The following is a 25045-nucleotide window of genomic DNA, read 5'->3' on the forward strand; positions in this document are numbered from 1 at the left end:
GGTAACTGTCACATACTTAAACTAGCTAATGTGTGTTTTGGCTAAACGACAAGTTTTATTTGTACCTAAAGATGGCGTCAAGGAACATCGACCCTTTGTCGGTGGAGGAGCCTTCAGAAGGCGGAGAAGAGGAGAGGGAGGAAAAGGAGAGAGGAGCAGGAGGAGAGTTGAGCTGGGAGTCTCAGGTAAACCGAAACGGTTAGCTCAGTGGCTAACGTTAGCGTGATGCGTTCACATGCATGTGAGGTTTGTGCAAAGTTAGTATCAGAATCCTGCATCCTGCCTCTTGGTCTGAAGCACTTCACTAGAATAAAGTTATTTTAGAGCGTCTGATCCCGACAGTCTGACTGAGATGGAGCAGACATATTTATTCTGTAACTTTCAGTAATTCTGTAACAGTTATTACAAAGTTCAGGTAATAGTAAAGCACTATTAGTATTCCTAGAATCTAAGTACAGGGCAATACTGAGGTCGCTGCTTTTATCTTTGATGTAATGACGTTTTTATCGAGCTTAAGATTTCATTTACAAAAAATAATGAGAGCTAATAAAAACATGGGCAGATTAGTGAACAGCCTCAAGGCGCCACTGGATCAACCAAATGAAGAGGGTTGATTTATTAAACACTTTAAAACAAAAGTAGGATTCACCAGCGTGAGCGTCATAATAAAGGGTCTGTAAATATTTTTAAAAAATCTGTGCTGTCACTGTGGAGTGTTATGCGCAGATTAATGTTGTAAGATGAGTCTGAAAACTCTATTTGTAAAAGTGACACTGATGGGCAGAAATGTCTGCATGTGTATTGCAAAACCAGATAAAATGGCTTATCTTGCACTGGCCTGCCTTTATTTCATGTTTGACACTGATGCCTCTAAGCTGGTCAGGAAAGTTTCAGATCCCTTAAAAATCATCTGGGGACATAAGAAAGACCTTCACGGGACAGTAAGACCCAGAAACCCCAACCTAAATGGCTTTTTCACACTTCAGACACCATGTTCGACACTGCGCTGATGCTTAACGTGCTGCTATAGCTTGCTGCAGGTGATAGGGCAGCCACGGGTCATTGAGTGAGTCAGAGGGGAGGGCCAAACATGCCAACTGGCTTTGAACCATTCCGCCCTCATTTTAAACTAGGGAAATGCACCTCATCAACTCTATATTTTTATCTGCAGCACCAAATTTTACTGCAGCTTCTCTGTCTGGGTCTTGTGTGCGGTAAGATCCCACTTTCTCCTTCTGCTGCTCTTTCAGCTATTGCAAACCAAGCATTCATTTAAAAATGAAAAAACCTTAGACTTTGATCTCCTGTAGGCCAAAATGTAATGCTATCTGAAGCTGGTCCATAATTATACTGGGCTTCCACTGCATGGATATTCTTTGTACAGTAAATGTCAGTCATCTGTCTTTCTCCTCAATGGTCCTCTGCTGGTTCGCTGTGTAACACGCGGCGCTGTGTCTGCAGGTCCCAGTGAAGGTGTTGCGAGCTCACCGCGATGCTGTGACCACAGCTCGAGTCTGCTGCGACAATCACTGTGTCCTGAGCTGCTCCTCAGACTGCACCGCTGTCCTCTGGGTAAGCTGCTGTCATAGACGGCAGTTTTTATGAGTTTACGTGTTTGTTTTGATTTTAGGGTTGGTCTTCACTCGAGTTAAACTCGAGTACAGTTAAATGATTGTCATGTTCACGAAAACAGTGTGAGACGATTTGAGCTTTGTGGCTGGAAGGAGCCATCAGAAGATGGTACACTGTGGTCATATAGGCATGGAAATAGTCAGCAACAACACTCGGGTATGCTGTGGACTAAATTATGTTTAAATGATGCTAAGTTGACACCAGAGGGCCCAAAGTGTGCCAAAGTGAACATAACTCTACACTCTTAAACTACCAGCAGCCTGAAATGAGGACACGAGGCAGGGTGGCTCAATCCCACCATCTCAATGTCCCAACAAGAAATACAAAAGATCACAAAGTTCCAGTTTTTTTATTGTCTTATTTTGGTGAGCATGTGTGAACTGTAGCCTCAGCTTCCTGTTCTTAGCGGACAGGCGTGGCTCCCCGTTTGGTCTTCTGCTGCTTTAACCCATCTTCTTCAAGGTTGTGTGCTGAGAGATGCTCTTCTGCAAACCCTGATTTGAACTTTAGCAGGTCGTCTCGACCGCGTCTACATACCGAAATGCGTCAGCTGCTGCCATGTGATTGGCTGATTGTTTTCGATATTTGCACTAACAAGCCATTGAACAGGTGTACCTAACATAGTGGCCAGTGAGTGTTCAAAGTCAAAAACACTTCCTCAAAGGATACAGCTGTGACGTGTTGATTACAGTCCTCTGGTGAGCCTCCTCTCCCCTCCGTCCTCCAGACTGGAAGACTTCCTTCAACATGACGTACTGAGGCTGATTTAAGGCAGGAGACATGAGAAAAGCCTCGTATTTGTTTCCTTCCTCTGTGTTTTTTGTGTCCACATTAGTCTGTAGAAACTCAGAATCTGTGTTTGACTGAACAGCCTCTCTGTAGATCAGTTTTCTGATTAACTCATTCCACAGAAATTTTAGGAATAAATCATCAGAAGGTTGTTCCATATTCACGCTTCCTGGTTGACCTCTGACCTGTGTAGGATGTGGAGAGCTGTCAGCCTCTGAGGACGTTTGATGGAGTTCACAGTAAAGCCATCACTGAGTGTGCTCTGATCCCACACAGCAACAGGTGGGTTCCACATTAGCTTTAAAGTCAGCTAGATTATTATCCTGCAGCAGAGAGGAGATGATTTCTCTTTTGAATTTTGCAAACATTATGTCCTTGAAGCCAAAATCTTTCCACCTCTATTCCGTTTGTCTTGGTTAAAGCTGAGTTGTCGGGTCTTTTCGAGCAAGGCAGAAGTGATTCGGTGTAAAAGAAAGGGTGACACGAACTTCTGCCGACATTTACAGAAGTAGCGTTAGAAGTTGGCGGTGTATAGGTCAACATTAAAACATTTTTTTTCAGTTATTTGTGCAGCTGGCCTTTCAGTAGATTACTGTGATGTCTGAATATTTGGAACAATGAGTTCACGTGAACTCCCCGTCACTGTGGAACTGTAAGCTCCACCAGCTGGTGAAGTTTCGCCGCTACCAAGACTGTAAAGTCAAGTAGACTTGTAAAGTTGACTTTCTGAGATTTGCAAATCAAAAAGTAGCCATTCTTCACCTTTGCATAATCCCAGTGAGCAGCAAAAAACAATTTATATGATGATAAAGTCATTCAAATAAAATAAAAGCCCAGTCAACTATGAACCTGCAGGAACAGCACGCCACCAAGCACAGCACCAGGAAAAGGTTGTTGTTAAGAAAAGTTTTTCTTCATTTCTTTGAGGAAAAAACATCTTTGTGAATTAATTGATGACTTATTCATTGTCCATGGACCCGAAGGCTTCATGAAATCTCTCACGCTGATGACATAAACATGAAAAACATAAAGTTCACAAAAAACAACAATGCAGAAACTTCTATGTAGTAACCTGAGCGCACCTGTGAGTGAAACGTTTGCTCTGTGTGTGTCAGGATGGTCACAGTGTCCTGGGATAAGAAGATGGTGGCCTGGGACCTCGAGACCGGACTCACTCTGGTAACGTCTGCTATCATTCTACTGGGGTTTCAAACCAGCAACCTTCCTGTGATTCACAGCACGCATTTCTCTGCGCTGGGTTCAGAGCACATGTTTTTGCTCTTTCACACACGTGGAATAAATTTGGTCTTTTTGCTTTTCTGAGTTTGACTCATTTTTTATGATCTTTGTCACAGTGGAAATCGAGGCAGCCCGGCCTGCTGACCTCCTGCAGCTCCTCGTCTGACGGCCGGCTGGTCGTTTGCGCTGTAAATCCTCAGAATGGCGTTTCCATCTGCGACGCCGCCAGCGGACAGATGCTGCACCACGTCAGCGGTAGGACAGGTCACACGTTGCCCGGTCAGCAATAATACTCCTGTGAGCGTCAGTGAGGGTGTGTTTGCTTTGCCCATCAGATCTTCACCGCTCCTTCATCACTCGATGTCGGTTCGACCCTCAGAGCCAGCGAGTGGCCACCGTCTCTGTAGACCGCAGCATCAAACTGTGGGACCTGCGGGCGCAGAAAACCACCGTGTCCATTGACAGGTGAAGAATTTCAGTGAACTGTAAATGCTCTGAGCTCCTCTCACGCTGTGTGGCTTTTGTCTTCAGTGTGAGATGGTACAAAATTATTCTGGGGCCAAAACACTCTGAAGTCTCAGATATTTATCAGATTCACAAAAGTTTGATGACAATTTTCAGACCCTCAGAGGAGCCCCTGTGCACTTGTTCTTGTTTACATTCTCGCAATCAGTAACCATGGAAACGTCGTCTCAGCCTGCTGCTTCACCAGCAACGGGCACTTCCTGTGCACAGCGTCGTGGGACAAGACGTTGAAGCTGTGGGACCTGCAGGCGGGGGGGTTCCGATCTCACGGCGGGACGCCGCTGCAGGGAGGCCACGAAGGCAGCGTGAGTGCCTGCTGCCTCGCCGCTGCTGACGGTGAGACCTCTGAGCAAGGCACATTCCTGTTCAGGTGTCCGCTTCCTGTCTGCAGCTTCAGCTGACGTCCTCAGATTCTCCAGTAACATTTGTGCTGAACTATGAGCAAGAGGTGGAGTTTGATTTTTTTGAACACTTGCTAGATCCACGTATGGACAAAAGAGTTCTTTTAATATGTATTTTTAACTATTTAGTTATTTATGCATTAGGATGTTAGCTAATTTTTACGAATGAAAATGAACAAAGCTCATCGTGTCGTGTGCTGTAAGTATGTAAGTATTTTTTCTGCCCTCTAAAGGATCAGAGGTCAGGTGGTTTAGACCTCTGGTGGTTGCACGGCTTAAGATTTGTAAGAAATGTCAGCACCTTAGAGTCCGTCATGCTGTTTACTATGTTTAGAAAGCAAGCACTGCTCACTGACGAGCTGATGTGTTTTTCTGCACGTACTGGAACATTCTCAGTTCTTCCTCGTAATGTTTGCCTAATAAAATCACTTCCTGTTGTGTTTCCTCAGCGGACCTCCTGGTGTCCGCCTCCTACGACAGGACTGTTGCTCTCTGGGATTTGTCGTCTCTCTGTCAGACTCTCGTGCTGAAGGTGATTAAACTCAGCTGTGTGAAGACATCCTGATGTTTCTGGTTGTGTTCTTTTAGACACTTAACTCCTGATTTTGCTTTTTTCCCCATCAGGGCCACAGTGATTGGGTGACAGATGTGTCAGTGAGTGCTGACAGGAAGTTGGTGGCTTCTTCCTCCAAGGTTCACAAGTATTTTGACTCACAGTCCCGGCCAGAAGTTTTTAGGAAGTTTTTGCTCCTTGAGCTTTTCTTTCTTTCTTTTTTTGTCCTGTCTTTCTCCCCTCACCCTCACCGTGCTCACCATCTCTGAGCCTGGGTCTGCTGGAGGTTTCTTCCTGTGAAAATTGAGTTTTTCCTTCCCACTGTCACCAAAGTGCTTGTTCACAGGGGGGTTTCTCTGTTTTATTGTAGGGCCTGGATCTTACAATATCATCGGTACCCTGGATGTTTAATCTGTTTTCTGATAATTCACCAGAGAAATTTTAAAAAATCATTTTATGGAAATTTGGAAAGCAAACAGTGTTTAGTCTCCTGGAAGACCTGCACCTCACCTAAGACATCCTGTAACCAGGTACAGGACAAACAGACGTAGCCAGGATGCCAAGGCTGATAGTCTCAACATCAGTACTGAGAAAAGGCAGCAAATCAACATAACGCCACACAGGTCTGACTAATAGTGATGAACAGCTGGAACGTGCTGAAGGCTTCATTTATTTTGGCAGCCCAATCAGAGCAGATTTTGACGTCCACACGGATATTTAGCAGAGACGGACCATAGCGCGTCATCTGAAAACAACACAGATCATGCAGAAGACTTTCTGATGCCGGCACATTTCACAGAAAGACGTCAGAACAAGAAGACAAAGGTCTTTGGTGTCTTCAGTGGGTGAAGACATCAAAGGGTGTGTTTGTTTTGTATCCTGAGCTGGTCAGGTGTAAGCAGCATCATGGGCCCAGGACGGGTGGAGTCAAAGTTCCTTCCTATCTATCATGATGAAGAAGACTAGCTGCAGGGTCACATCACCATGTGGGACTGATGGAAAGATCTCCCGTTCACCTGCATTTGGACACCAGGACCATCTTCAAGCTGTGATTCCTTCTGTGTCAGTAATTATATAACAGAGTCACATTTGAATCCTCGTGACTGCAGCTCATGGCTGCAAAATTCAGTGCAATTCAACCCTCTGTCAGGATCAGAGGATGCTCTCCACTCAGTTTGTTGCTTCATTCCCTGTTCAGCTTTTTTTTGGCTTAAGATGAAGGTGTTTTTGGGTTTGAGGTTGAATTTGAAACTCTGTTAGACGATGACAACAATTTCACTGCGTCTGTCTCTGCAGGACGGGACTGTTCGACTGTGGGACATAGAGAACATGGAAGAAATCCCAGAGGTCATGAAGAAGAGGAACGCTCAGGGAGCGGGAATTCACATCCTCAAGGTCCGAGTCGTTCATGGATCCTGTGTCCTTATTTCTGTAACTGATTTAAATGTTTTAGACTCCCCACAGCTGCTGGTGGTCTGTGATGATGACACCGTGTGTGTTTGCAGTGTGAAGAGTGTGGAAAGCCGTTCCCATTGTCCAGACTGCTGACCTCAGAGCTGCTCACGCAGTGCGTCTTCTGTCGCCTCAAATCGCCACCCAGATACCGACCGCAGCCGCCACCACTTACATGACTTCCTGTGCGGGAGGAAATGTTGTACTAAGTTTTGCAAGGTCTATTTTTTAAACTGAAAATCTAATCTGATATTAAAATGATTTTGTGTATGAAACTCTGTAATCCTGGTTCTGATAATGCTGCTGTATAAATAAATGTGATGGCGCTTATGCATAAATTCTGTGAGAAGGTTCTGGAGTCACACATCTGTCTGCTTCCCAGGTGTTTGGTGGCTCATATAAGCTTTACATCACTTCCACTTTCCCACGCTGCCAAGCTCATGAATCCAGTCTGAGGTGTTTCTGTGTGGACTTCATATGTTCTGCTGCGTCTGTGGGTCCTTCCTAGTCTAAAGACATGCGTGTGATGATTCGAAGTTGCCCGTCTGTGTAAGCTCTCCAGGATGTACCCAGCTGACCCACGTAGGTGATTACACAGCATATCAATAAAGAGAGATCATTAGAAGGAAGCAAGTATGATTTATTGAAGTACAGAATTCATTTTGAGATATTTGTCAGTTAGACTCTGATGGCATTGAATCCCGGCGGGGATGGGGATTAGTGCAGGGACGCCAGAGTCTAGACACTGGTGGTGGAGATGAAGATGGAGGCTTGAATGGAGGAGGTGGGTTGCACAAAGGCATCTGCAAGTGAAATGGCAGATGTGCACTGAGATTTAAAGTACGTGTAAAGGTTGATTGGCCTGAAACATGATTGGACCAGACCAGTGATGTCACAATCAGCTTGACAGCATGGGAAAGTGGAAGTGATGTGATGCGTAGATTAGCCACCAAACACCTGGGTGTGTCGAACTCACCTGAAGTGACGCCTGAAATGCGTCTTTGAATTTCAGTAACTTGTAGGTTTTTTTAGATAAAAGCTGAGCATAGTGGTTTATGATGTCATCGAGCTTTAGTTACATGCACACGCACGCACGCACGCACGCACGCACACTACAGGCTGTTATGTGAACAGTGACCTTTGTATTGCAGACGTCTGTTTTAAACTGGATGCTGGAGAAAAGGACACGACTGATTCAGATTTCATGCACAAACATACTTTATAACATTTGAAACTATTCAATCTTTAAGTTTCTACAGAAATCCGTCAGGGTCTGCGATGACGTCTGCAGTGAGGCAGAGCTGCTGCCAGTCTTCGCCGCATCATTCGTTTCTGAGCGCGACTCCTCCGCTGTGTTACAAAGCACCAAAGGTGAGGTCACATCAATGACTTGATTTGCCACAAAAATGTGATTTTAGTCGAGTTGTGTGTTTCATAATTTGCGTTCGACGAGTCTGTTTTCTTTGCACTTTTTTCCACGTAGAAACTTTTCCACCTTTGACAAGCAGAAAAACTTATTTAGACTTTTTTCTTTACATTTGTTTGATGCGCAAACTGAAAGTTTGCCTGCTGTCACAAAGTTGTAAACATGATATTAAACATCAGTGTGTTTTCACTTGTGCTAATAAATCATAAATGTAACACTTTGCGATCTCTCCTGGACTCTGTGAATTTCCTTTTTGCGGTACGCTGAATGTGTCCGGTAGATTTGATGCTGAGATCTCGCTCTGGAGCGAAGTGTTGGACGGACTGATGTCGCCTCCACCAGAGCAGCTGCTGATCTTCCATCATGTGATCACAGAGGAGGTTTTTAATATGGCGATCCCATCACGTGGAGCGTCCATGCTGCGTCAGAAGGTGCTCTGCAGCAGACAGTGGCAGCCGCAGCCGGCCGGACACTCGTCCTGCCGCCGAAACCAGTCCATCATGTGACTGGTGTGTCCTCCGTGGCCGCAGCTCAGGCAGAAGTTGGAGGAGCCGCGGACGGCGACGTGACAGATGGCGCACTGGAAGGTGAGGCGCTTGCAGACAGCGCACTGCGTCCCACGAGCCTGACTGCGGCAGTGACAGCAGTACACGCCAAACTCTGCAGAGAGACGACAGAAGAAGAGCGTCAGCAACACCTGCGGACACAGAGCGGCATCACCTGTGTGAGGTTTGTCTTCCCAAACTGAAAGACTTCTAATCAAGTCTCAGAGCATTAAATACTTAGCTGTGTCTATTCTTTGTTTACTCTCTTCACATTCTTCTAATATTAAAGTTTTCATTTATAGAAAGAAACCTGAACACGTTTCTGATTGGTCAGATGCTGCAAACCCCGCCTCTTTCATGTGTTAGCTAGATAAACCCTGGGTTTACTCTTTGTGTGACTCCTTAGCTTGAATGATGATGTTAGGGTAACTGAAGCTGGGTAACAGAGACATGCTGGATAGTGCACAGCTAAGTGAATTCGAGGTGCAGTGTAAGTTAGTTTAGTCACACGAGTTATTTCATCGTTCTAACACATCAGCGACTTCTTCCCCAGAAGACGCACCGATGCCTTTGTGAGGTTCGGGCGGGCAGGAGGCGAACTTGAGCACTTCGGCTCTCTTGTCTCGCAGACCCCAGCGGTACAAGATTTCACCGTAGCACTTCTTAAAGTCATCAAACTGCAGCGTGTTGGCCGGGTCCAGAAGCCTGCACAGGGAGAGGAAGTGACATCAGACTGACAGCTGGGCAGATATGTTCAGGCGCAGCTGGAGGCGGAGCTACGTCACCTCTTGTTCATCTCGTGCTGCTCTCGCTCGCGTTCCCGCGGGTCTGTGTAGCCCTGGTTGACATAGCGGTAGTCGTCGGGAGAGGATTCGCCCCACGGGTTGGCGTGCTCAGAGTCTCGACCTGGAAGTTAAACAAAAACAGGAGACCGTGTTGGCGGAGATGAATCCAAACATTCCCAGAGGCGCCGTGTGTGAGGAGCCGAGGAGCTTCACCTGGGTTCCAGGTGGTCGTGGTGATGGAGTCAGAGGTGCTGGAGCAGGAGCCCGAGGTGACGGAGCTGGACGTGTAGCTGGGCTGAGATAGCCAAACACACACATTACATCACTTCCTGTAGCTGATTTTACTGAGTCTGCTGGTGTGGAACAGGTTCACTCAAACTAAGGTCAGGACGTCAAAGAGCTGAGTGGGCGCTTAAAGTTTTTATTTAAAAAATAAACTCTCATCCAAAACTAAAGCTAAAATAAATTCTTCTAAACAGGATTTCCCAAACCATCACAGTACCTTTGTCCATCTTTTATATACAGTAAACTCAGTTTAGCTCACTCTTTTCTAAACAGCAGCTCAGCTGTTTCCATTTCTGTCAATAAGCAGCCTTTAATCTGACTCACATAACGAGCGTGGTGCGGGGGAAACACGGCGGACCGTGACGTATGGTGCCCGAATAGGGTGTAAGAGTCTGGAGGCGGAGCCTGAGCTTTGAACACGCTGCACAGCATGGCCAGAGTCTGAACGTCACTTATCTGACTGTAGTGATCCAAGCTGAAACACAGAGAATCAACATGTGAGTTTATTTATTTTGAATTCAACGTTTTTATTCTTTTTTATTCTGTGAAAACTAAATTTCCTCAGCTGCTCTGTCACCCAAACCAAGAGCTCAACATGGCACAGGCGTGGCAATCAGGAGCCTCGGCTTTACTCTCAGTAACTCACAGAGTCTCCAGCAGGTGGCGTCCAAACGGGTGTCTGGCCCAGGGAGTCTCCATGTCCGGGTCGGAGTCTGGGCTCAGGTCCTGATTGGTCGCTGCAGACGCCAGAGCCCAAACCTGCACAGAGAGGCGGGTTTAGAGGAGGCGGACAGCACCTCTGGTTCTACTTCAGTACTTTCTCCTCTCTTTATGTGGGGAACCCTTCAGTCACAAACTAAACTCAGTTTTAAGTAAACTCAGTTTGCTTCCCCGTGCTGTTATTTTGTTACCTCGTCTCTAAAACCTTCCTGGCTCATTTTGTTTAGTTTTTACTTCTGCAGCATCAACGAAAGCATTTAAAATCTGATTCAAATGTAAGTTAGTTATAAAAAGGATGGAAGCGCCAACCTTCGCCACGTCTCTGCGTCCGACAGCAAGCGCCGCTGCTGCGTTCTTCTGACAGGTTTCCTGGATGTCGTTCATGTTCAGGCTGAAGAGAGAAAACAAACCTGTAACGATCAGCACGAAACACGAACGTGAAGAATGTATTTACATCACAAAAGCCGTCATCTCGATGTTGTGAAGGCTTCTGGTGAGAGTGGGTAAATCCATCTTTGGTATACAGTCTATGCTTTGGCTGCTCACAGGCTCTGCTGGTTTAAAGTTGGTTTTGACCCTTAGAAAATGTCTGTGTAATAGTCGGGCGATCTAAACCTCTGACAGTAAATTCCTGCAAAGGCTCATTTGATTGATTGTTGATTAGTTAATCTGACATTTTCAATAAATAAAATAACAGAAATAACTCAGAGATACAGTTTTCTATCATATGCAACTGAAAGGTATCAAATGCTCCTGTTTCAGAGGATTATTTTGGCGTTTACGCTCGGCTAAATCTGTTTAAATGAGTTTTCTGTGAATCAGCTGTGATGTGACTCGAGTGGGTGAGTGTTTGTTTTACAGCCTCGTGTCTCACATGTAGTTCTCTCCCAGAGTTTTGTGGACGGGCAGCAGGCAGGAGATCTCCTGGATGATGACTTTTCCGGCCAGTTTGATTGGACGGTTGCCGTAGTCCGTCCCCTCTCGCTTCGTCTTAAAGCGGCGGGATTTCTGACGGACAGAGAGAGACAGACAGACAGATAGCCAGCCGAGAAGACACAACAGAGCACCACCTGATTAAAAGTGGGCCGGAGGACAGGGTTCTTTAAGAGCCTGTTCACACTGCGAGACACTGACTGACCAAAGACTCCGAGCTTTGATTTTTCAGAGCTTTTGAGATAAAGTGATTGTTTGTTTTTAAAGGTACTTTTTTAACTTTGTCCAGGGAGCTCTTCTACCAGATCTGGATGAGGGCATCAATAAGCTCCTGTCTGTAGCTCTGTTAGGCAGCGTCAGATACACCGATCCACAACCCCTACCAAAGTTCTCGGTGGGATTTATGTCTGAGGAACATGAGAGCCGGTCGATGGCATCACTGCCGTCATCACAGAGGATCTCTGGCCACATGAGGTCAGGCACCAGGAGGAAATCAGGGTGCACGGGACCATCATGAGGTCTGACAATTTCAACCAAAGTACCAAGTCATGATGTCTCAAGCAGCATAACGCATAATCATCAGACTCACTGCTCCGTGTGACGCTGATGTTTGCTCGTCTGCACCTGGAGGATTTCTAGAGCTCCGTGTGCTCATCAAACAAAGCAGCAGATACTGGTCCTACAGCCCTGTGCAGCTCTCCTCCACCAGGCGACCCGTCTCCTGGTAGCTCCTCCACACTCTTTGCTGGGAGACATAGCAAACCTGTGCTATCTCATGCTACGAGCAGTGACGAGGATGGTTGTAAAAAGCTAAAGTAAAGAGAAATCGGTGAGGAGAGAGCGACAGTCTCATTGTGGTCTCGCCGGTGCACCTGTGGTCACTGTGATTTGAACCAAAGCAGGTCAAACGGATTCACAGTCGTATATTCTTCCTAACTGAAGTGTCCTCACTTTGTTATACTGCGATACCCGAGTCCTCCTTTGACTGTTTTGGATCACAGGAGACTTCAGAGGGGAATTCTTACACACCAGACTGTCAGGAGATCTTTTGGTGACCTCTAAAAAAGTCAGAAAACCAGAATCGAACTCGGGCCCCTGCACTCATCTTTCAGCACCTGTGTCACCTGTGACCTACACCAGCGCCCTTTTTCCTCTCTTAAACCAGGAAGTGAAACTCTTGACATTAAAAATCTCACCTGGAAGGTCAAAGACAGGCCGGATTAACCCAACAACATTCTTCTACCACCACGAAGATAAAGTGATGTCATAAACTTCACCTCGGCAGTTTTCCGAGCCTTTCCCTCAAAGATCCGCAGAGATGCAGGCGGTGTGTGTTTATGTGTTCACTCTGTTATTGATAAGAAGGCGATTAGTGCTGATTGATTGATCTCCATTTGATTGTCGTCCTCGGCAGCTCGCAGTGTGAACACGGTTAGCTTCCAGTTTAGTGACACACGATTATGCGGCCAAATTATTTTCAATAATAAGTTACAGCTCTGCGCTGAGACTTACCTGGACGTGTTAAATGTTAGTGAACATTCAAAGCTTCACACTTTGATGAGCAGACAGGAAGTCGGGCAGCAGGGTTATTGTAGCACGTTACATGATTTAAGTTCAGTTATGTGCTCAGAATTATCGGTCATGCTAACGCTGCAAATGAACCTAAAATCACTGCGCTACCTGAGTGAAGTTGCCCCCCCACCTTCTTCAAATCAAACAAAATTGATGTGCAAAACACTTTTTTCAATTTTGTTTGATCTGAAGAAGGTGGGGGGGGCAACTTCAATCACATTTCCAACCTTTGCTGTGAACCTTTGGAGTCGCTGCTCAGTACAAGAAGCAAGAGGAAGTCTGTCTTTTACTTTGAAATATAAAACAACTTAAATTCTTCGAGCACCAAAGCCATGCAGCATCCAATCCAAGTGCAGCAAAGTAACCCCAGCTGCTCAAACGCCACCGTTCCATCCTGATGTTAGCGCCTTTACATCAGCTTTGCCCAGAGAGCTTCTACCTCTGTGAGCCGCTGCTGAGGCCTGTGTCCAGAAACACATCTGCGTCCATGCCACAGTTTCACGGGTTCTTTCTTCACCCACGCTCCACCTCTGCACCGCCTTTATCAAACCCTCGCTGACAGACGAACAGCACTCTACTGCAAACTTACTATGACAGACATGTTTTGTTTTGTTTTTATTTAGCACTTTTAAAATGTACAAAACACTTTTTTCAAACCTTTGATTTCAAAACTTCTTCAGATTGTGACACTTGCAGTAAAATTCATTTCATTTTTTCACAGAGCGTAAATCATGACCATTTCAAAAACACACTTAAATCCGGAACACATAATTTAAGGTTGTTAAGGAAGCAGAATCAGGATGTGTTAGTCGAGGCGGCTGCAGCCAATCAGTGACATGCAAAAAAACCAAAGTTAAACCCGAACGCTGAAGAAAAGCCCAGAGCGAAGAGAGGAGAGGACGGAGGCGGAGATCAGAAAACAGGGATGGGTGCTCGGATGGAGGAGCTCAATACCGGCCAATCGTGGAGGGTTTGGACAGACCAGCGGCGGGAGGCAGAGATTGGGAGCTTCGGATTGGAGGAGAGTAAGGAGGAGGAGTGGCCCACAGCGGCACGGGGGAGGGGGGACGGGTGATTGGCCGGAGAGAAACAGGAACACAGAAATAAAAAAACAAAACAAACAGAAACTGATCAGAGAGGACGGGACAGGAAACAGCAGCAGCGTTCAGCTCGACAGAGGCGAGCGGCGAGGGTTCTACTTCCTGTCAGGGTCCAGACTCAGGAGTGTTTCAGCCTTCACACCTCACTTACACAGGAGTGTGTTTGGCAACACTTTATAACACAGCCCGTGACTGAGGCCGTGATTGTTTTAAAAACTAATTCTTTTAGAAATGACAACATCAACATTCCCTTCCATATCGAAGCCTATCAGATGTCACGCCCTGATTCGTCACATGACCTTTTCCCAGAAGAAAACAAATACACAGGCTTTGACTGCCAGTGGTTAATTCAGCACGGATAAACAGCTGCCGCTAAGCTAGCCAGAGCTTCCACCAGTTCACTGCAAGCCCCGCGGCCCCCGCTCAGCCCAAGCGCCAAAGATCTGTATGTTTATTTTAGCTCACTTAGCTTTTCAGCCATTTTTACACAAAGAAACAATTAAAAACACCAGTCGGATGTTATGGCTTACTGTTCAGCTGATAGCCACCAGCTTATTTTCCACTAATTAAGTTCTGAAGTGACCAGCACCGATTTTAATGGCCAACAGGGGGCGCTACTCTGGATGTAAAAAGACTTCAAAGCCATACAGACAACAGGAAACAGCCTTCGACTCCTCCGTGCTCTGATGATGATTTTATTGTCTGTAATACTGAGTAAAACATAAATTATTCATCAGGAGAGAGGATTACACAGGCCGTCAGCCAATCAGTGTGCACGGTGCGATCAATCACGAGCTGTTACCCAATCAGTGTGCGGTGTTCTTGGGTTGTCACTCAGATCCACCCGTCCTTCGTCAAACGCTCAGCTCGAGCCATCCAGAACAGGATTCACCAAACAACTGATGACATCACAGCGGGCGCGTCCATCTTTTATACGATGAACTCACCAATGTTCTTAATCGTGTGTGCAAAGCTGCACATGTGCAGTTTCACTTTTATAAGTGGTGCATATAAAAGGCTAAAGCAGGTCAGGTCTAAGAGGTCCTCTGGCAGAAACCCTGCTAGAAGCTGCTGCACAGTTAAACTCTGCAGGTCATGCGCCGACCGCCTATAAACAACAACGCCCAGCGTACGGGAAAGGTCATGTGATATTTGTTTCCATGCACGTTAGCTCATTCTTTATTCTGGGCTCATCTAAAAGTGAACTCTTTTCTGGATCCCTAAACTCAACATCTGCAACCTTAAAAATAAATCAGTATTTGATTTGTTGACTGTAGCAGCCAGAACAAAACCCCAGCTCAACCCAGAAGGCTCAACGTTAGAGGACTGGTATGATATTTCTGTAATGCAAACAATCCTCTATCTCAAAACAAACAACACATGTTCTGTTTTCTGTAATCAGCCTGCAGAGACAGGAATGCTGAGGTCACTGTAAACACATCAAAGCAGTGACAGCTGTGAAACTAACGGTGCTGAGACCGTTTTCAGAGTGGACGAATCCCGAATCTTAACACAGTTTTATGACTGAGATCCGGAGAGATTCCCGGGAAAACTAGAGGCTAAACTAAAGGAACCTGTGTGTGTGTGTGTGTGTGTGTGTGTGTGTGTGTGTGTGTGTGTGAGTGAGAGAGAGAGAGTGTCTCACCCGTTCTTTGTAGTAGAAGGAGGAGATGGAGACGGTGTCTTTATCCGAGCGAGTCGGGCTGCCGCTGTAAAGCCGCAGAGTGCTCTGAGACTCTGAACGCATCTTCATCGGAGTCAGGACCCCGCTGTGATAGGCCGACAGAGCAGACAGGGACCTGAACACACACACACACACACACACACACACACGCAGGTTCGTGTACTTTATCCGAGCTCCATCAAACAGAACCGCAACAGTTTATATACCACAGCTAGCATCCGCAGAACCCGCCGCTGTCAGTGTGTGGATGTTTCATTATCAGACTGATACAACGTAACAAAACACATAAATTTAAAAGGAAAATGTTTGGGTTATGTTAATTTAATGCACTTTTCCTTAATACATCATAAATACCTGGATAAAAACCAAACTGAGCACATCCGTGTCGGGTAAAAATCAAAAGTCACTGCTCAAAGCCTTCAGGATTAGGGGTGCAGGGACACTTTAAAGTTTGTCTCCATCTTTAGAACAAAACCTGAACACATCGCCATGAAAACAGGCGCTTACACAGGAGGAGATCTGACACCACTTTACACAAAGAATTTTCAAGATAAGTTGTAAACTTTGCGTCATCTGTTTCCTACAAATCTGATGTTTGTTTGTAAAATTTAAAGAAACTTTGACATGATGGTAAAAAAAAGGTGTGGTATCTTACCTGGGAGTGGGCTCTGTGGGCGGGACAGAGCGGTGCATTGTTGTCGGTCGGGTGAAGTAAACGAGACAGCCGGTGCCACAAAAGCGAGCTCCGGATGTCCGAGGAAACGGGATGTTGGCGTCCTGGAAGAAAGCAGAAATCTCCTGTGACTCCTGTGAGAGCGTCAGGCAGAAACGTCCTCCTCAAGGATTTATCAGAAGAGTTCAAACCCTTCAGCTGTCACATGAAGAGGACAACGTATCTGATCTATGCAGAAGAAAACTATCCTGCACAGAGTAGGTCCTACCTGGTGCAGGTGTTACCTGATAGGAGCCGTAGGTGTTGGTGACTCGAGGAAACGCCTGCAGGGACGGAGTGACGGGGTTGGATAGGACGAAGGGGCCGGAGGCCGGACTGTCCTCCTGCGTCTGAGACAGGAAACAGACAGAGCAGTGATTGGCTGAAATTTTGTTACAGTCACATGACTGTTTTCATATACCAACATAAACTTAAGTAAAAAATAAACAAAAACAAAACTAATTTGTACATAAAATTCAACAGAATATGCCTTATCCTTCTCAGTGTCACGAGGGGCAGCTGGAATCTATCCCAGCTACTGCAGGGCGAGAGGCGGGGTACAACCCGGACAGGTCGCCAGCCTGACGCAGGGCTAACACAGAGACAGACAACCATTCACATCACAGTCACACCTACAATCAATTCAGATTCACCAATTAACCAATCCCACTAACTGCAAGTCTTTGGACTGTGGGAGGAAGCCGGAGTACCAGAGAGAACCCACGCACACACAGGGAGACCCCGGAGTCAAACTAAGGACCTTCTTGCTGTGAGGCAACAGTGCTAACCACCGCATCGCCCTCACCAGAATACAGCAAACAAAGTGTCCCCACAAAACAGAGCCTACACCTGTGACTGGTTTATGCCTCCAACTAGGAGGCACAAACCAGAGCGAGGCAGGTGGTGGTGGAGCAGTGCCCCCAGGTGTGGACCATTTAAAGGTTCTGGTGTTGCTGGTGGAGGACTTCAGGGCGCAGTTTTAGACACAGACACGTGACGTTATTCTCACCATATCAGACTCCAGGCAGGAAACGAGCTGTCGGACACACGGCTCCAGGCAGTTCTGGTTCCTCTTCACCTTCTGCAGAGACGTGTCTCTGAGGATCTGAGCACAGGGAGACGCCTCAAACACAGACCTCACTGTCCTACAGCTTCAATCTTCAATCACAGTCAGTTTGATTTAAAAAATACAGAAGAAATCAGAGTGTGAGCTGTGTGCAGCCTCCATACACAGGTCTGGTTTACTGACAGTCTGCTGTGATGCGTTTGGGTACCTTCTGGATCTTGGTCTTCATGGCAGAGGGGATGGTCGTCGGGGAGACGAACTGGAAGGTGGGCGCGGCGTTGTTTGGATACTGAGCCGGAAACTTTACCACCAGGTGAACCTGATGGCTCCCGAAATGAGCCGACACCACGCAGCTGTGGTTCAACGCATCCATCTGCACAGAACAAACATCACCAATCAGTCTGATTTCAATGATCGTCCATCAGTGAGCTCAGCGTTGTGTTTAAAGTCACCACATTAAATCCAAACACCTGGTGTAAAGTAAGTAAACTCAGGAGCACTGCTCGCCCTCCTTTGAAACTTTTCCTCACTATCATTGGGCACCAGCTCACCTCCACGTTGACATTTCTAATCTGCAGGTTGACCAGAGAGAACTCCTGCTGCAGAGTCTGAGCGAGACCCGAACCTGCCGCCGAGTCCTGAAGACCTCCAGCAGACAGAGAGCTGTCCTGATCTGAGAGATGCATACAGGAAGGTCAGAGGTCAGACTCAGACTGGACCTGGATCAATGTTACACCTGTTTATAGTCAGAGTTTTCTAACATCCTCTGCTGCAGCCTTGCGTGTTCCTCTGAAACATTTCTTTTTGCATGCTTTCATATACTTTCACATAGAGACGTGGCCCACAGAGAACCATGTCCCGTCTGTGTTAGCAGTCAGTTAGTATGCTGTTCCCTCCAGGGTCAAAAGAAATCTTTTTCAGACTTTATTTAGAGTCAGTGAAACGTGTGAAGTCAGCTGGTTGTCTCACCCTGCAGGCTCTCCGAGGCGGGGCCCCCGCTCTGCTGGCCCTCCGACTCCTGAGACGACAGAGGCTTCTCCGACTCCGTGGTGAGGGACATCCCATCCATCAGGTCCTCCTGCACGTCACTGACACACAGCTACACAACAAAAAAACAGCACAAATATCAGCCAATCAAGTCTATGTGTGAGCTCGTCCTCATGACGCCGCGTGCTGACCTTCTGCAGCTGAGGATCCACCCTCCATATCCTCAGAGTCTGATCTCTGGACCAGGTGACCAGCTGGTAGTCCTTGGAGCCTGCACAGGAAACACCGACACAGCGTCACCGAAGAGGAGAGAAAACAGCCACAAACCTCCGCTCTGCTTTTCCACATCTCCGCGGCGAGTTTCACCTTCTTTTTGCGGCCGCCACTGGAACTCCAGCACCACGTCGTCGTGTCCCACGAAGGCGTGGACGGGGCTGTTGAGGTCGAGCGTGCTCCACAGTAAAAGGCTGTTCTCCCTCCTCAGCTGAGGAACCATCACCGTGACCAGACCATTGGAGAACGGCTGACAAGGCAAAAACACACTGAGCTGCTTTTTCCTCAGTTTTATAACTGAACGCAAATCCAGCGAGTCTGCATGTGACTGAAGGCTTCACAGCAAACTGCACAAATCCAGATTTGACCGTGGTTATAACCTGCTCGGGGCAGTTACTGAGGCGCTGCGCTTGTTAGCAGGGTGCTAAAAGTTCGCTTGGATCTGAGTGATGTAAATTTCCTCAGCACGTGAAGGCGCCGTGCCCCCCAATTTGTTGTGATCTGATGCTAAGGCAGCAGAAACTGTGACCCCAGGCGAACCAGGAAATATAAGCTGTCTGTGCATTTCCACATGAGCAGCACCCTGCTGGAGGGTGGAGGCCATGACATCATCATAAAAGTGGACACAGATCAGAGGATCTGAGAGTTTTTCCCCTCACACACGTCTACACATCCTGAAGTATTTTTAGAACCAGAGTGGCGCCCCCTGCTGACCATTAACATGAATGCAGGGTTAAGGCACTTCCATGTTTGCTTCACCTCTCAGACCCTAAAGCTTCATCCTTTTTATCCCACTACAGAAGCACAAACACGAGGCCCATCCCTGCTGTTGATCTGTGTTACTAAGGCTATGTTCACACTGCAGGCGAAAGCGCATCAAATCCGACTTTTTGACCCTATGCGACCCGTATCCGATCTTGGTATGACAGTGTGAACGGCACAAATCCGATATTTTCAAATCCGATCTGGGTCACTTTCGTATGTGGTACTGAATCCGATACATATCTGATGTTTTAGAAAGCGACTGCTGTTTGAACGGTCATGTCGCATTAAATCCGTCTTTTACGTCACTGACACAAGACAGACGCCAATCATCAGCGCCCGAGAAGACATCGCGAACGCTTCCTGGCCATCCAGTGTAGATGTTAGTGAAAGTGTTGGGAAGACAACGTGAACATTTTATTTGTACTGTATAATCTGCAGATTCTGACAGAAATCTGCAGATTATCCTTTGAAGCACCGCTCCTCTAAAACAGCAAAAAGGATCATTATTAGGTTATTTACATTATTATGTAAATAACAACATAACTTAAAGCAAAAATTGGGAAACGTAAAGTCCGAAGTCTTTATATTAAGGGCCATCAGTCAAACAATACTGTTTGCTCTGGGTCTAAACAGAGCGCGTTGTGTGTGACATCTTCTTTTGCGCATGCGGGCCGCTTTGAGCGTTCACACTAGAGCGCGTTTGCTGTCGCATTTTATTTGTAGTGTGAACAAGCAGACAAAAAAATCGGATTTGATCAAAAAATCGGAATTGAGCATTAAGACCTGCAGTGTGAACGTAGCCTAAGGTCTGAGTCCGACACTCACCGTGTACCTGGCCTTCCACACCGGGACCTGACACGATAGGATGTTCAGGTACTTCCTGGGCTGCCGGTAATCCCAAAACTGCACAAAACAGGAAAAGTTTTTGTTTCAGATGTTTTTCTGCTCATGTGCATTTAAAGAATTATTTAAACATGTCTGCGGTGGTTTTGTGTCTCTTTTTGGTGATTTGGGATCTTTCTGTGGTGGTTTTTTCATCCCTCTGTTTTGGTTTTAGGCCGATCATCTGGTTGGTTTTGCTTTTTCTGCCTCATGAGCCTGTCAGTAACACAATACTCTACCTGAGAGCTTTGAGTGCTCAGGTAGAATAGCGGTCACACTAACAGACGCGGTTCTGAATTCTGTTTTTCCAGCTAGGACGTGCGTGTGACAGAAACGTGAATCTGCTGTTTCTCGAGTGTTTCACATGCTTATTTGTGGCCTCTGGGTTTTCTCTGCTCTCACCCTCACTGAGTTGTCCTGGCTGGACGTGGCGAAGATGAACTCGCTGTCCGGATGCCAGTCGAGGCCGTGGATCTTGGACAGGTGAGCGGCCACGTATTCTGCCGCCGTGTTCGGCTTCTGCTCAGAGGAAACACACACCGTGAGACGACAGAGTGCGTTCACATGCACACGTCAGCCTGAAGCCAGTGAGTCAGGACGGGAGTGCTCACCCTTTTGTCCCAGATCCGAACGTCACCGTCGTGACTGGACGCCAGCAGATTCTGGTTCTTCTTGTTCCACTTCACCTGAGACGCCCCAGCTGGCAGGAGGGAGAACTAGTATGTAGTTAGAGAGTTAACCAAGCAAAGTTCATCCATCACTACAGCTGACTTTAACATTCAGTTGCTTTTTTTCCCACATGATATTGCACTTAAGAACAGTTATGGTGCATTCAAAGACACTCAGACATCTGGATGTCTCAAGTTTGCTGTCGTTCATCCAAAAGACAAAAAAAAGAAAGAGAGAGAGAAACAAAACAAAAGTAATAAAAATGTGTTTTCTGATTGGATTAAACTCAGTTAAACCAGCCTCTGCTCACAGCTGCATCAGCACATGACAATAATAACCAATGAAAGGCCGGAGATCAGTAAGAACAGCCGGTCGGTACAAAAGCACCAAAATGTAACAACAAAATGTGACAACTTAGTGATTAGTTTTTAATTACAAATGCTATCAGGATTGCATTATAGTATTATGTATTGCTCCTAGTGGTGGGGAGGTTGGTATACTCTATAATAAAGTCCGTACTACTCATAATACTTTATCATTCCAATGTAAAACCTCTAAAATACTTCAGACGTTGTTACTGTTTAAAATCATGTATGGTATAATGTCATGTAAGACTGTTCGGTGTGACTACCTTGGCTCGCAGTTTGTAAATGTTATCAGTCATTATGAACTGATATAAAAATGATATTTTCAAGGATCAGCACCGCCTCAGAAGTTGACGTGAAATCCTTCCAATATAAATGATAATAAAGCTGAGATGTTTTGCTGATGCAAAACTGAAAATGTTGGAGAACAGGCAGTGAGGATGGTAAAGAGAAAAACACGAATGAATTAATGAGCAAACAAAAACCTTGTTTGGTGTTTACATCGGTAAAGCCTGCGCTCTCTGCTGTGCCCTCTAGTTTGATCCTAATTATTTACCAGAGGTCATATCAGTATTTGTCCCACGCTTCACCAAGCTGACAGTGACGAGAACAGCCTTTAACCAGAAGACAAACATTTTTCAGCCCTCCCATTTCAAGCACTGTGTAAACAGGCTGAATACACCGTAAACAGCTTAAAAAGCCCGACTCCATCAGGAGATCAGGCTTCTGTGGACGCGTCCCCTTATAGCACATAAACCAGCCTAACGCTGACTGACTGTGAGGAGGTCAGTTAAACTCAAACTGAATGTGACAGCTGTGTGAGGTTCATGTGGACACTGATGGAGGACTTTGGAAACAGTCCGGCCCTTTAAATACTCACCGACCGCGGACAGCGCCAGCGTGGGTTTCCGAGTGTCTCTGTAGAGACAAAGAATCCAAAAATCACTCAGAAACACTGTCGGGATTTTTCAGACGATCACCACCTTCCTGTGAGCTCTTAGTCTAACTGATGATGTCAGGCTAAGAGAAGCCAGATAACAGCGAGATATCCTGGGTTTGTTAAACCAGCTTCGTAGTCCAGGTGACGAATCAGGATAAAGATAATAAGGATATAATTTTACCAGCGAACGTCGTCGTAATCACACCTGTTATATCAGGTTACATGATGTTAAAGTGGGAACGTGTGAATATTTTGTCTTAGGCAGATAATAATAAATAATAAACATGATACTGGAAGGTCTTCCTTTGCTCTGACCTGGTGTCCCAGATGTAGATGTAGGTGTCCACGGAGCTGGTGACCAGGAACTCGGGTTCAAACCAGGACCAGTCGAGATCGCTGCGGACACGAACACATCAGTGAGGCTGCGTTTACCCGCTGATGGGTGCGTTTGATTTGATCTGCTGTTACCTGATGACCCGGGTGTGCCCCTGCAGGGAGGTGTGAGCTTCCCCGCAGCCGTCCCTCCACGAGTACAGATCCACCCGCTGGTTACTCTGAGGACAACACGCACACACAGAAATACACAAACCCTCCACTTTCTTTACCTACACGACATTATTTCTGTTGCGATGATTTTATGATGAATTATTCTGGAGGTTTCACTCACAGAGGCGGCGAAAACGTGGGCCTCTGATCTGTGCGGGTTCCACTGGACCGTCCCCACGTCCCACTTACTCTGTCGCCCAATTTTCCGCGACTGTTCGGACGGCGACTCCAGGTTCACCAGGTACAGGAAGCGACGCCTGCGGCACGATTACGACGACAGAAGGTAAAATCATGTGAATTTAAAATCTTCAATCACAATAAAGATTTTTTTTTTTTTTTTTTTTTCTTAATTACAAAAATATGCTGCAAGAGAAATGAAGCATTTGTCACTGGCCGGGTAACATTGGACGATATCTTTACTTTGCTTTAAAGTTTTTTAAATGAAAGAAACAGGAACAACAGAAAAATATTATTTATTATTATCTTGTATCTCGTAATCTTAGATCATTTAAAATTAAATCTTTTATAACAGCTGACTTTGTCTCAGCATTAACTTCTTATTAATAATAATTTTTCATTATAATTAATTTTTGTAATTCTAACACAGGTTTTCCACATTTCTGACGCTTTAACCAAAGTTTGACTTTCTTGAAATTCTAAATAATGACATAAAAAAAAATTCATAGCTGCAAATTTCAATTTTTTCAGGTCATAAATCATAATAAAGTAGTTTTTTTTATATAAATATAGACCATTTTCACTTTTTTATCTTTATTAACTTGTCAATAATATAAGTATCCCGTCATTCTGATACTTACATATTATTAATATATTAATACTACACTTATGTTCCTTCCCTCAAACATTTATTCTAGCTCAGCGGACAGAGCTGCTCTGAAACTGAATAATGAATAATTACGAGCCTCTGATGTGACATTAAACACATTTCATCATTTGCTGTTTGAGGAAAAGGACTGTGGCGCCTTCGGGTGACCCAAACTTACCCGGACAGCACTGCGTGGGAGCCCAGGCAGTCCACGGACATGGCGGTGGCCTGAAAACACGAGACAAAAGCAGCAGTGACAGTTTTTTAGTGTAGCTACCGTCATGTAATTTTCACTGTGTCTATTTTACTGACAATCAAAATTCAAACACAATTAAAATCATCGAACTTCAGTTCAGAGAGATTTCCTCTCAGGCAGAGCAGATGTGCTGTTTCCTGTGTTAAATGTGAGATTAAAGAGAAGTCAGTAACCTTTGCTGCTGACACAACGAAGCTTTGAAGCTTTAAATTACCCGATGTGATCATTTATTATCAACTTCGTATCAGGTTCCGCCGATTCACAAAAAATGTATCGTTTCTGTTTATTTTACTTTTACATATACAGATATTCAAAAATCATCAAAACTATGAGGAGTCTGCGCTTTTAAAAGTGACCAGAACAACTATTCAATCACCAACTTAATTTTCATTCTAACTGATCCACATTCATTAATGTGGAGTTACTGCTTGTTTGTTGGATTGTATATATTTTTTGGCGAGTAATTCATTATTAAATTTAAAATCCTCCACACATTCGGTGCCACATACACAACTCCAACGATTAATCGATTAACAACATTGAACTGAATTGAGCTACAAACAAACACTAAGAAGAAGTCCGGGTGATTAAACCTGGACTGAGCTGCAGTTTTCTCTTTTACGAGACTTTAAACGCTCCTTGACCTGCGCGCGCAGGCGCTTCGTACAAACATGAAATTAAAAACATAAAAATAAATACAACTTTAAAAAAGAAAAACTTACCTGGGCGTCCCGAAACTCCACCACAACATTCTCACTGCTCCAGCGGGCCGCCATCTTTCTCCGTCTCCTACCGTCAACAAACACCACGTGACGCTAAAGTGACTTAACGCTGCGTTCAGGACAGTGGGAACAACAAACGCCGTTGAACAAGTAATAAAAGACGCGATCTTCAGACTGTTCTGTTAATTATAAAAAGTAAAGTTTTATTACGATTTTTTCCTTTATTTGCCTTTTATTTTATACTTTTGACATTTTTGTCTCTTAATAAACATGTACTATTGTTTTTTAAATATCTTGAAGTCTGATTGGACTGTTAAAGGACATAAAATATATATTTACTGTATATCAAATATGAGTTACATAAATATATCGATTAAAAATAATACATCAATTAA

At 45.4% G+C, this 25045-nt stretch overlaps 2 protein-coding genes across 5 annotated transcripts; one reads left to right on the forward strand and one right to left on the reverse strand.

Annotated features, from left to right (window-relative positions):
- LOC116328981 (WD repeat-containing protein 88) lies at positions 1 to 7175 on the forward strand. 3 transcript variants are annotated; one of them, XM_031750880.2, is made up of 12 exons: positions 1 to 185; positions 1462 to 1572; positions 2615 to 2703; positions 3537 to 3600; positions 3777 to 3915; positions 3996 to 4125; positions 4334 to 4521; positions 5036 to 5118; positions 5211 to 5279; positions 6436 to 6534; positions 6645 to 6810; positions 6974 to 7175. In XM_031750880.2, the coding sequence occupies exons 1-11, from the start codon at positions 72 to 74 to the stop codon at positions 6768 to 6770; spliced, it is 1212 nt and encodes a 403-aa protein (XP_031606740.1). In that variant the 5' UTR covers positions 1 to 71; the 3' UTR covers positions 6771 to 6810; positions 6974 to 7175. The 3 variants fall into 3 exon arrangements, 2 of the variants coding, with proteins under 2 accessions (XP_031606740.1, XP_031606739.1); XR_005613461.1 differs by lacking the exon at positions 6974 to 7175 and having other exon boundaries at positions 5211 to 5287; positions 6645 to 6780; XM_031750879.2 differs by lacking the exon at positions 6974 to 7175 and having other exon boundaries at positions 6645 to 6866.
- A 610-nt stretch (positions 7176 to 7785) lies between these two features.
- Positions 7786 to 24748, reverse strand: wdr59 (WD repeat domain 59). 2 transcript variants are annotated; one of them, XM_031750887.2, is made up of 27 exons: positions 24651 to 24748; positions 23851 to 23900; positions 22968 to 23103; positions 22769 to 22854; positions 22616 to 22696; positions 22241 to 22278; positions 20938 to 21026; positions 20729 to 20845; positions 20270 to 20347; positions 18773 to 18929; positions 18598 to 18677; positions 18389 to 18518; positions 17971 to 18092; positions 17628 to 17792; positions 17363 to 17458; positions 16599 to 16703; positions 16297 to 16418; positions 15603 to 15756; positions 13812 to 13865; positions 11227 to 11360; positions 10662 to 10743; positions 10279 to 10391; positions 9957 to 10107; positions 9561 to 9642; positions 9348 to 9468; positions 9125 to 9267; positions 7786 to 8677 (listed from the first exon to the last, which is right to left on the reverse strand). In XM_031750887.2, the coding sequence occupies exons 1-27, from the start codon at positions 24702 to 24704 to the stop codon at positions 8442 to 8444; spliced, it is 2976 nt and encodes a 991-aa protein (XP_031606747.1). In that variant the 5' UTR covers positions 24705 to 24748; the 3' UTR covers positions 7786 to 8441. The 2 variants fall into 2 exon arrangements, with proteins under 2 accessions (XP_031606747.1, XP_031606748.1); XM_031750888.2 differs by lacking the exon at positions 13812 to 13865 and having other exon boundaries at positions 24651 to 24747.
- Between the last annotated feature and the right edge of the window lie 297 nt (positions 24749 to 25045).

This window comes from Oreochromis aureus, linkage group 1 (assembly GCF_013358895.1).
Source record: "Oreochromis aureus strain Israel breed Guangdong linkage group 1, ZZ_aureus, whole genome shotgun sequence".
In the NCBI taxonomy this organism is placed as follows: domain Eukaryota; kingdom Metazoa; phylum Chordata; class Actinopteri; order Cichliformes; family Cichlidae; genus Oreochromis; species Oreochromis aureus.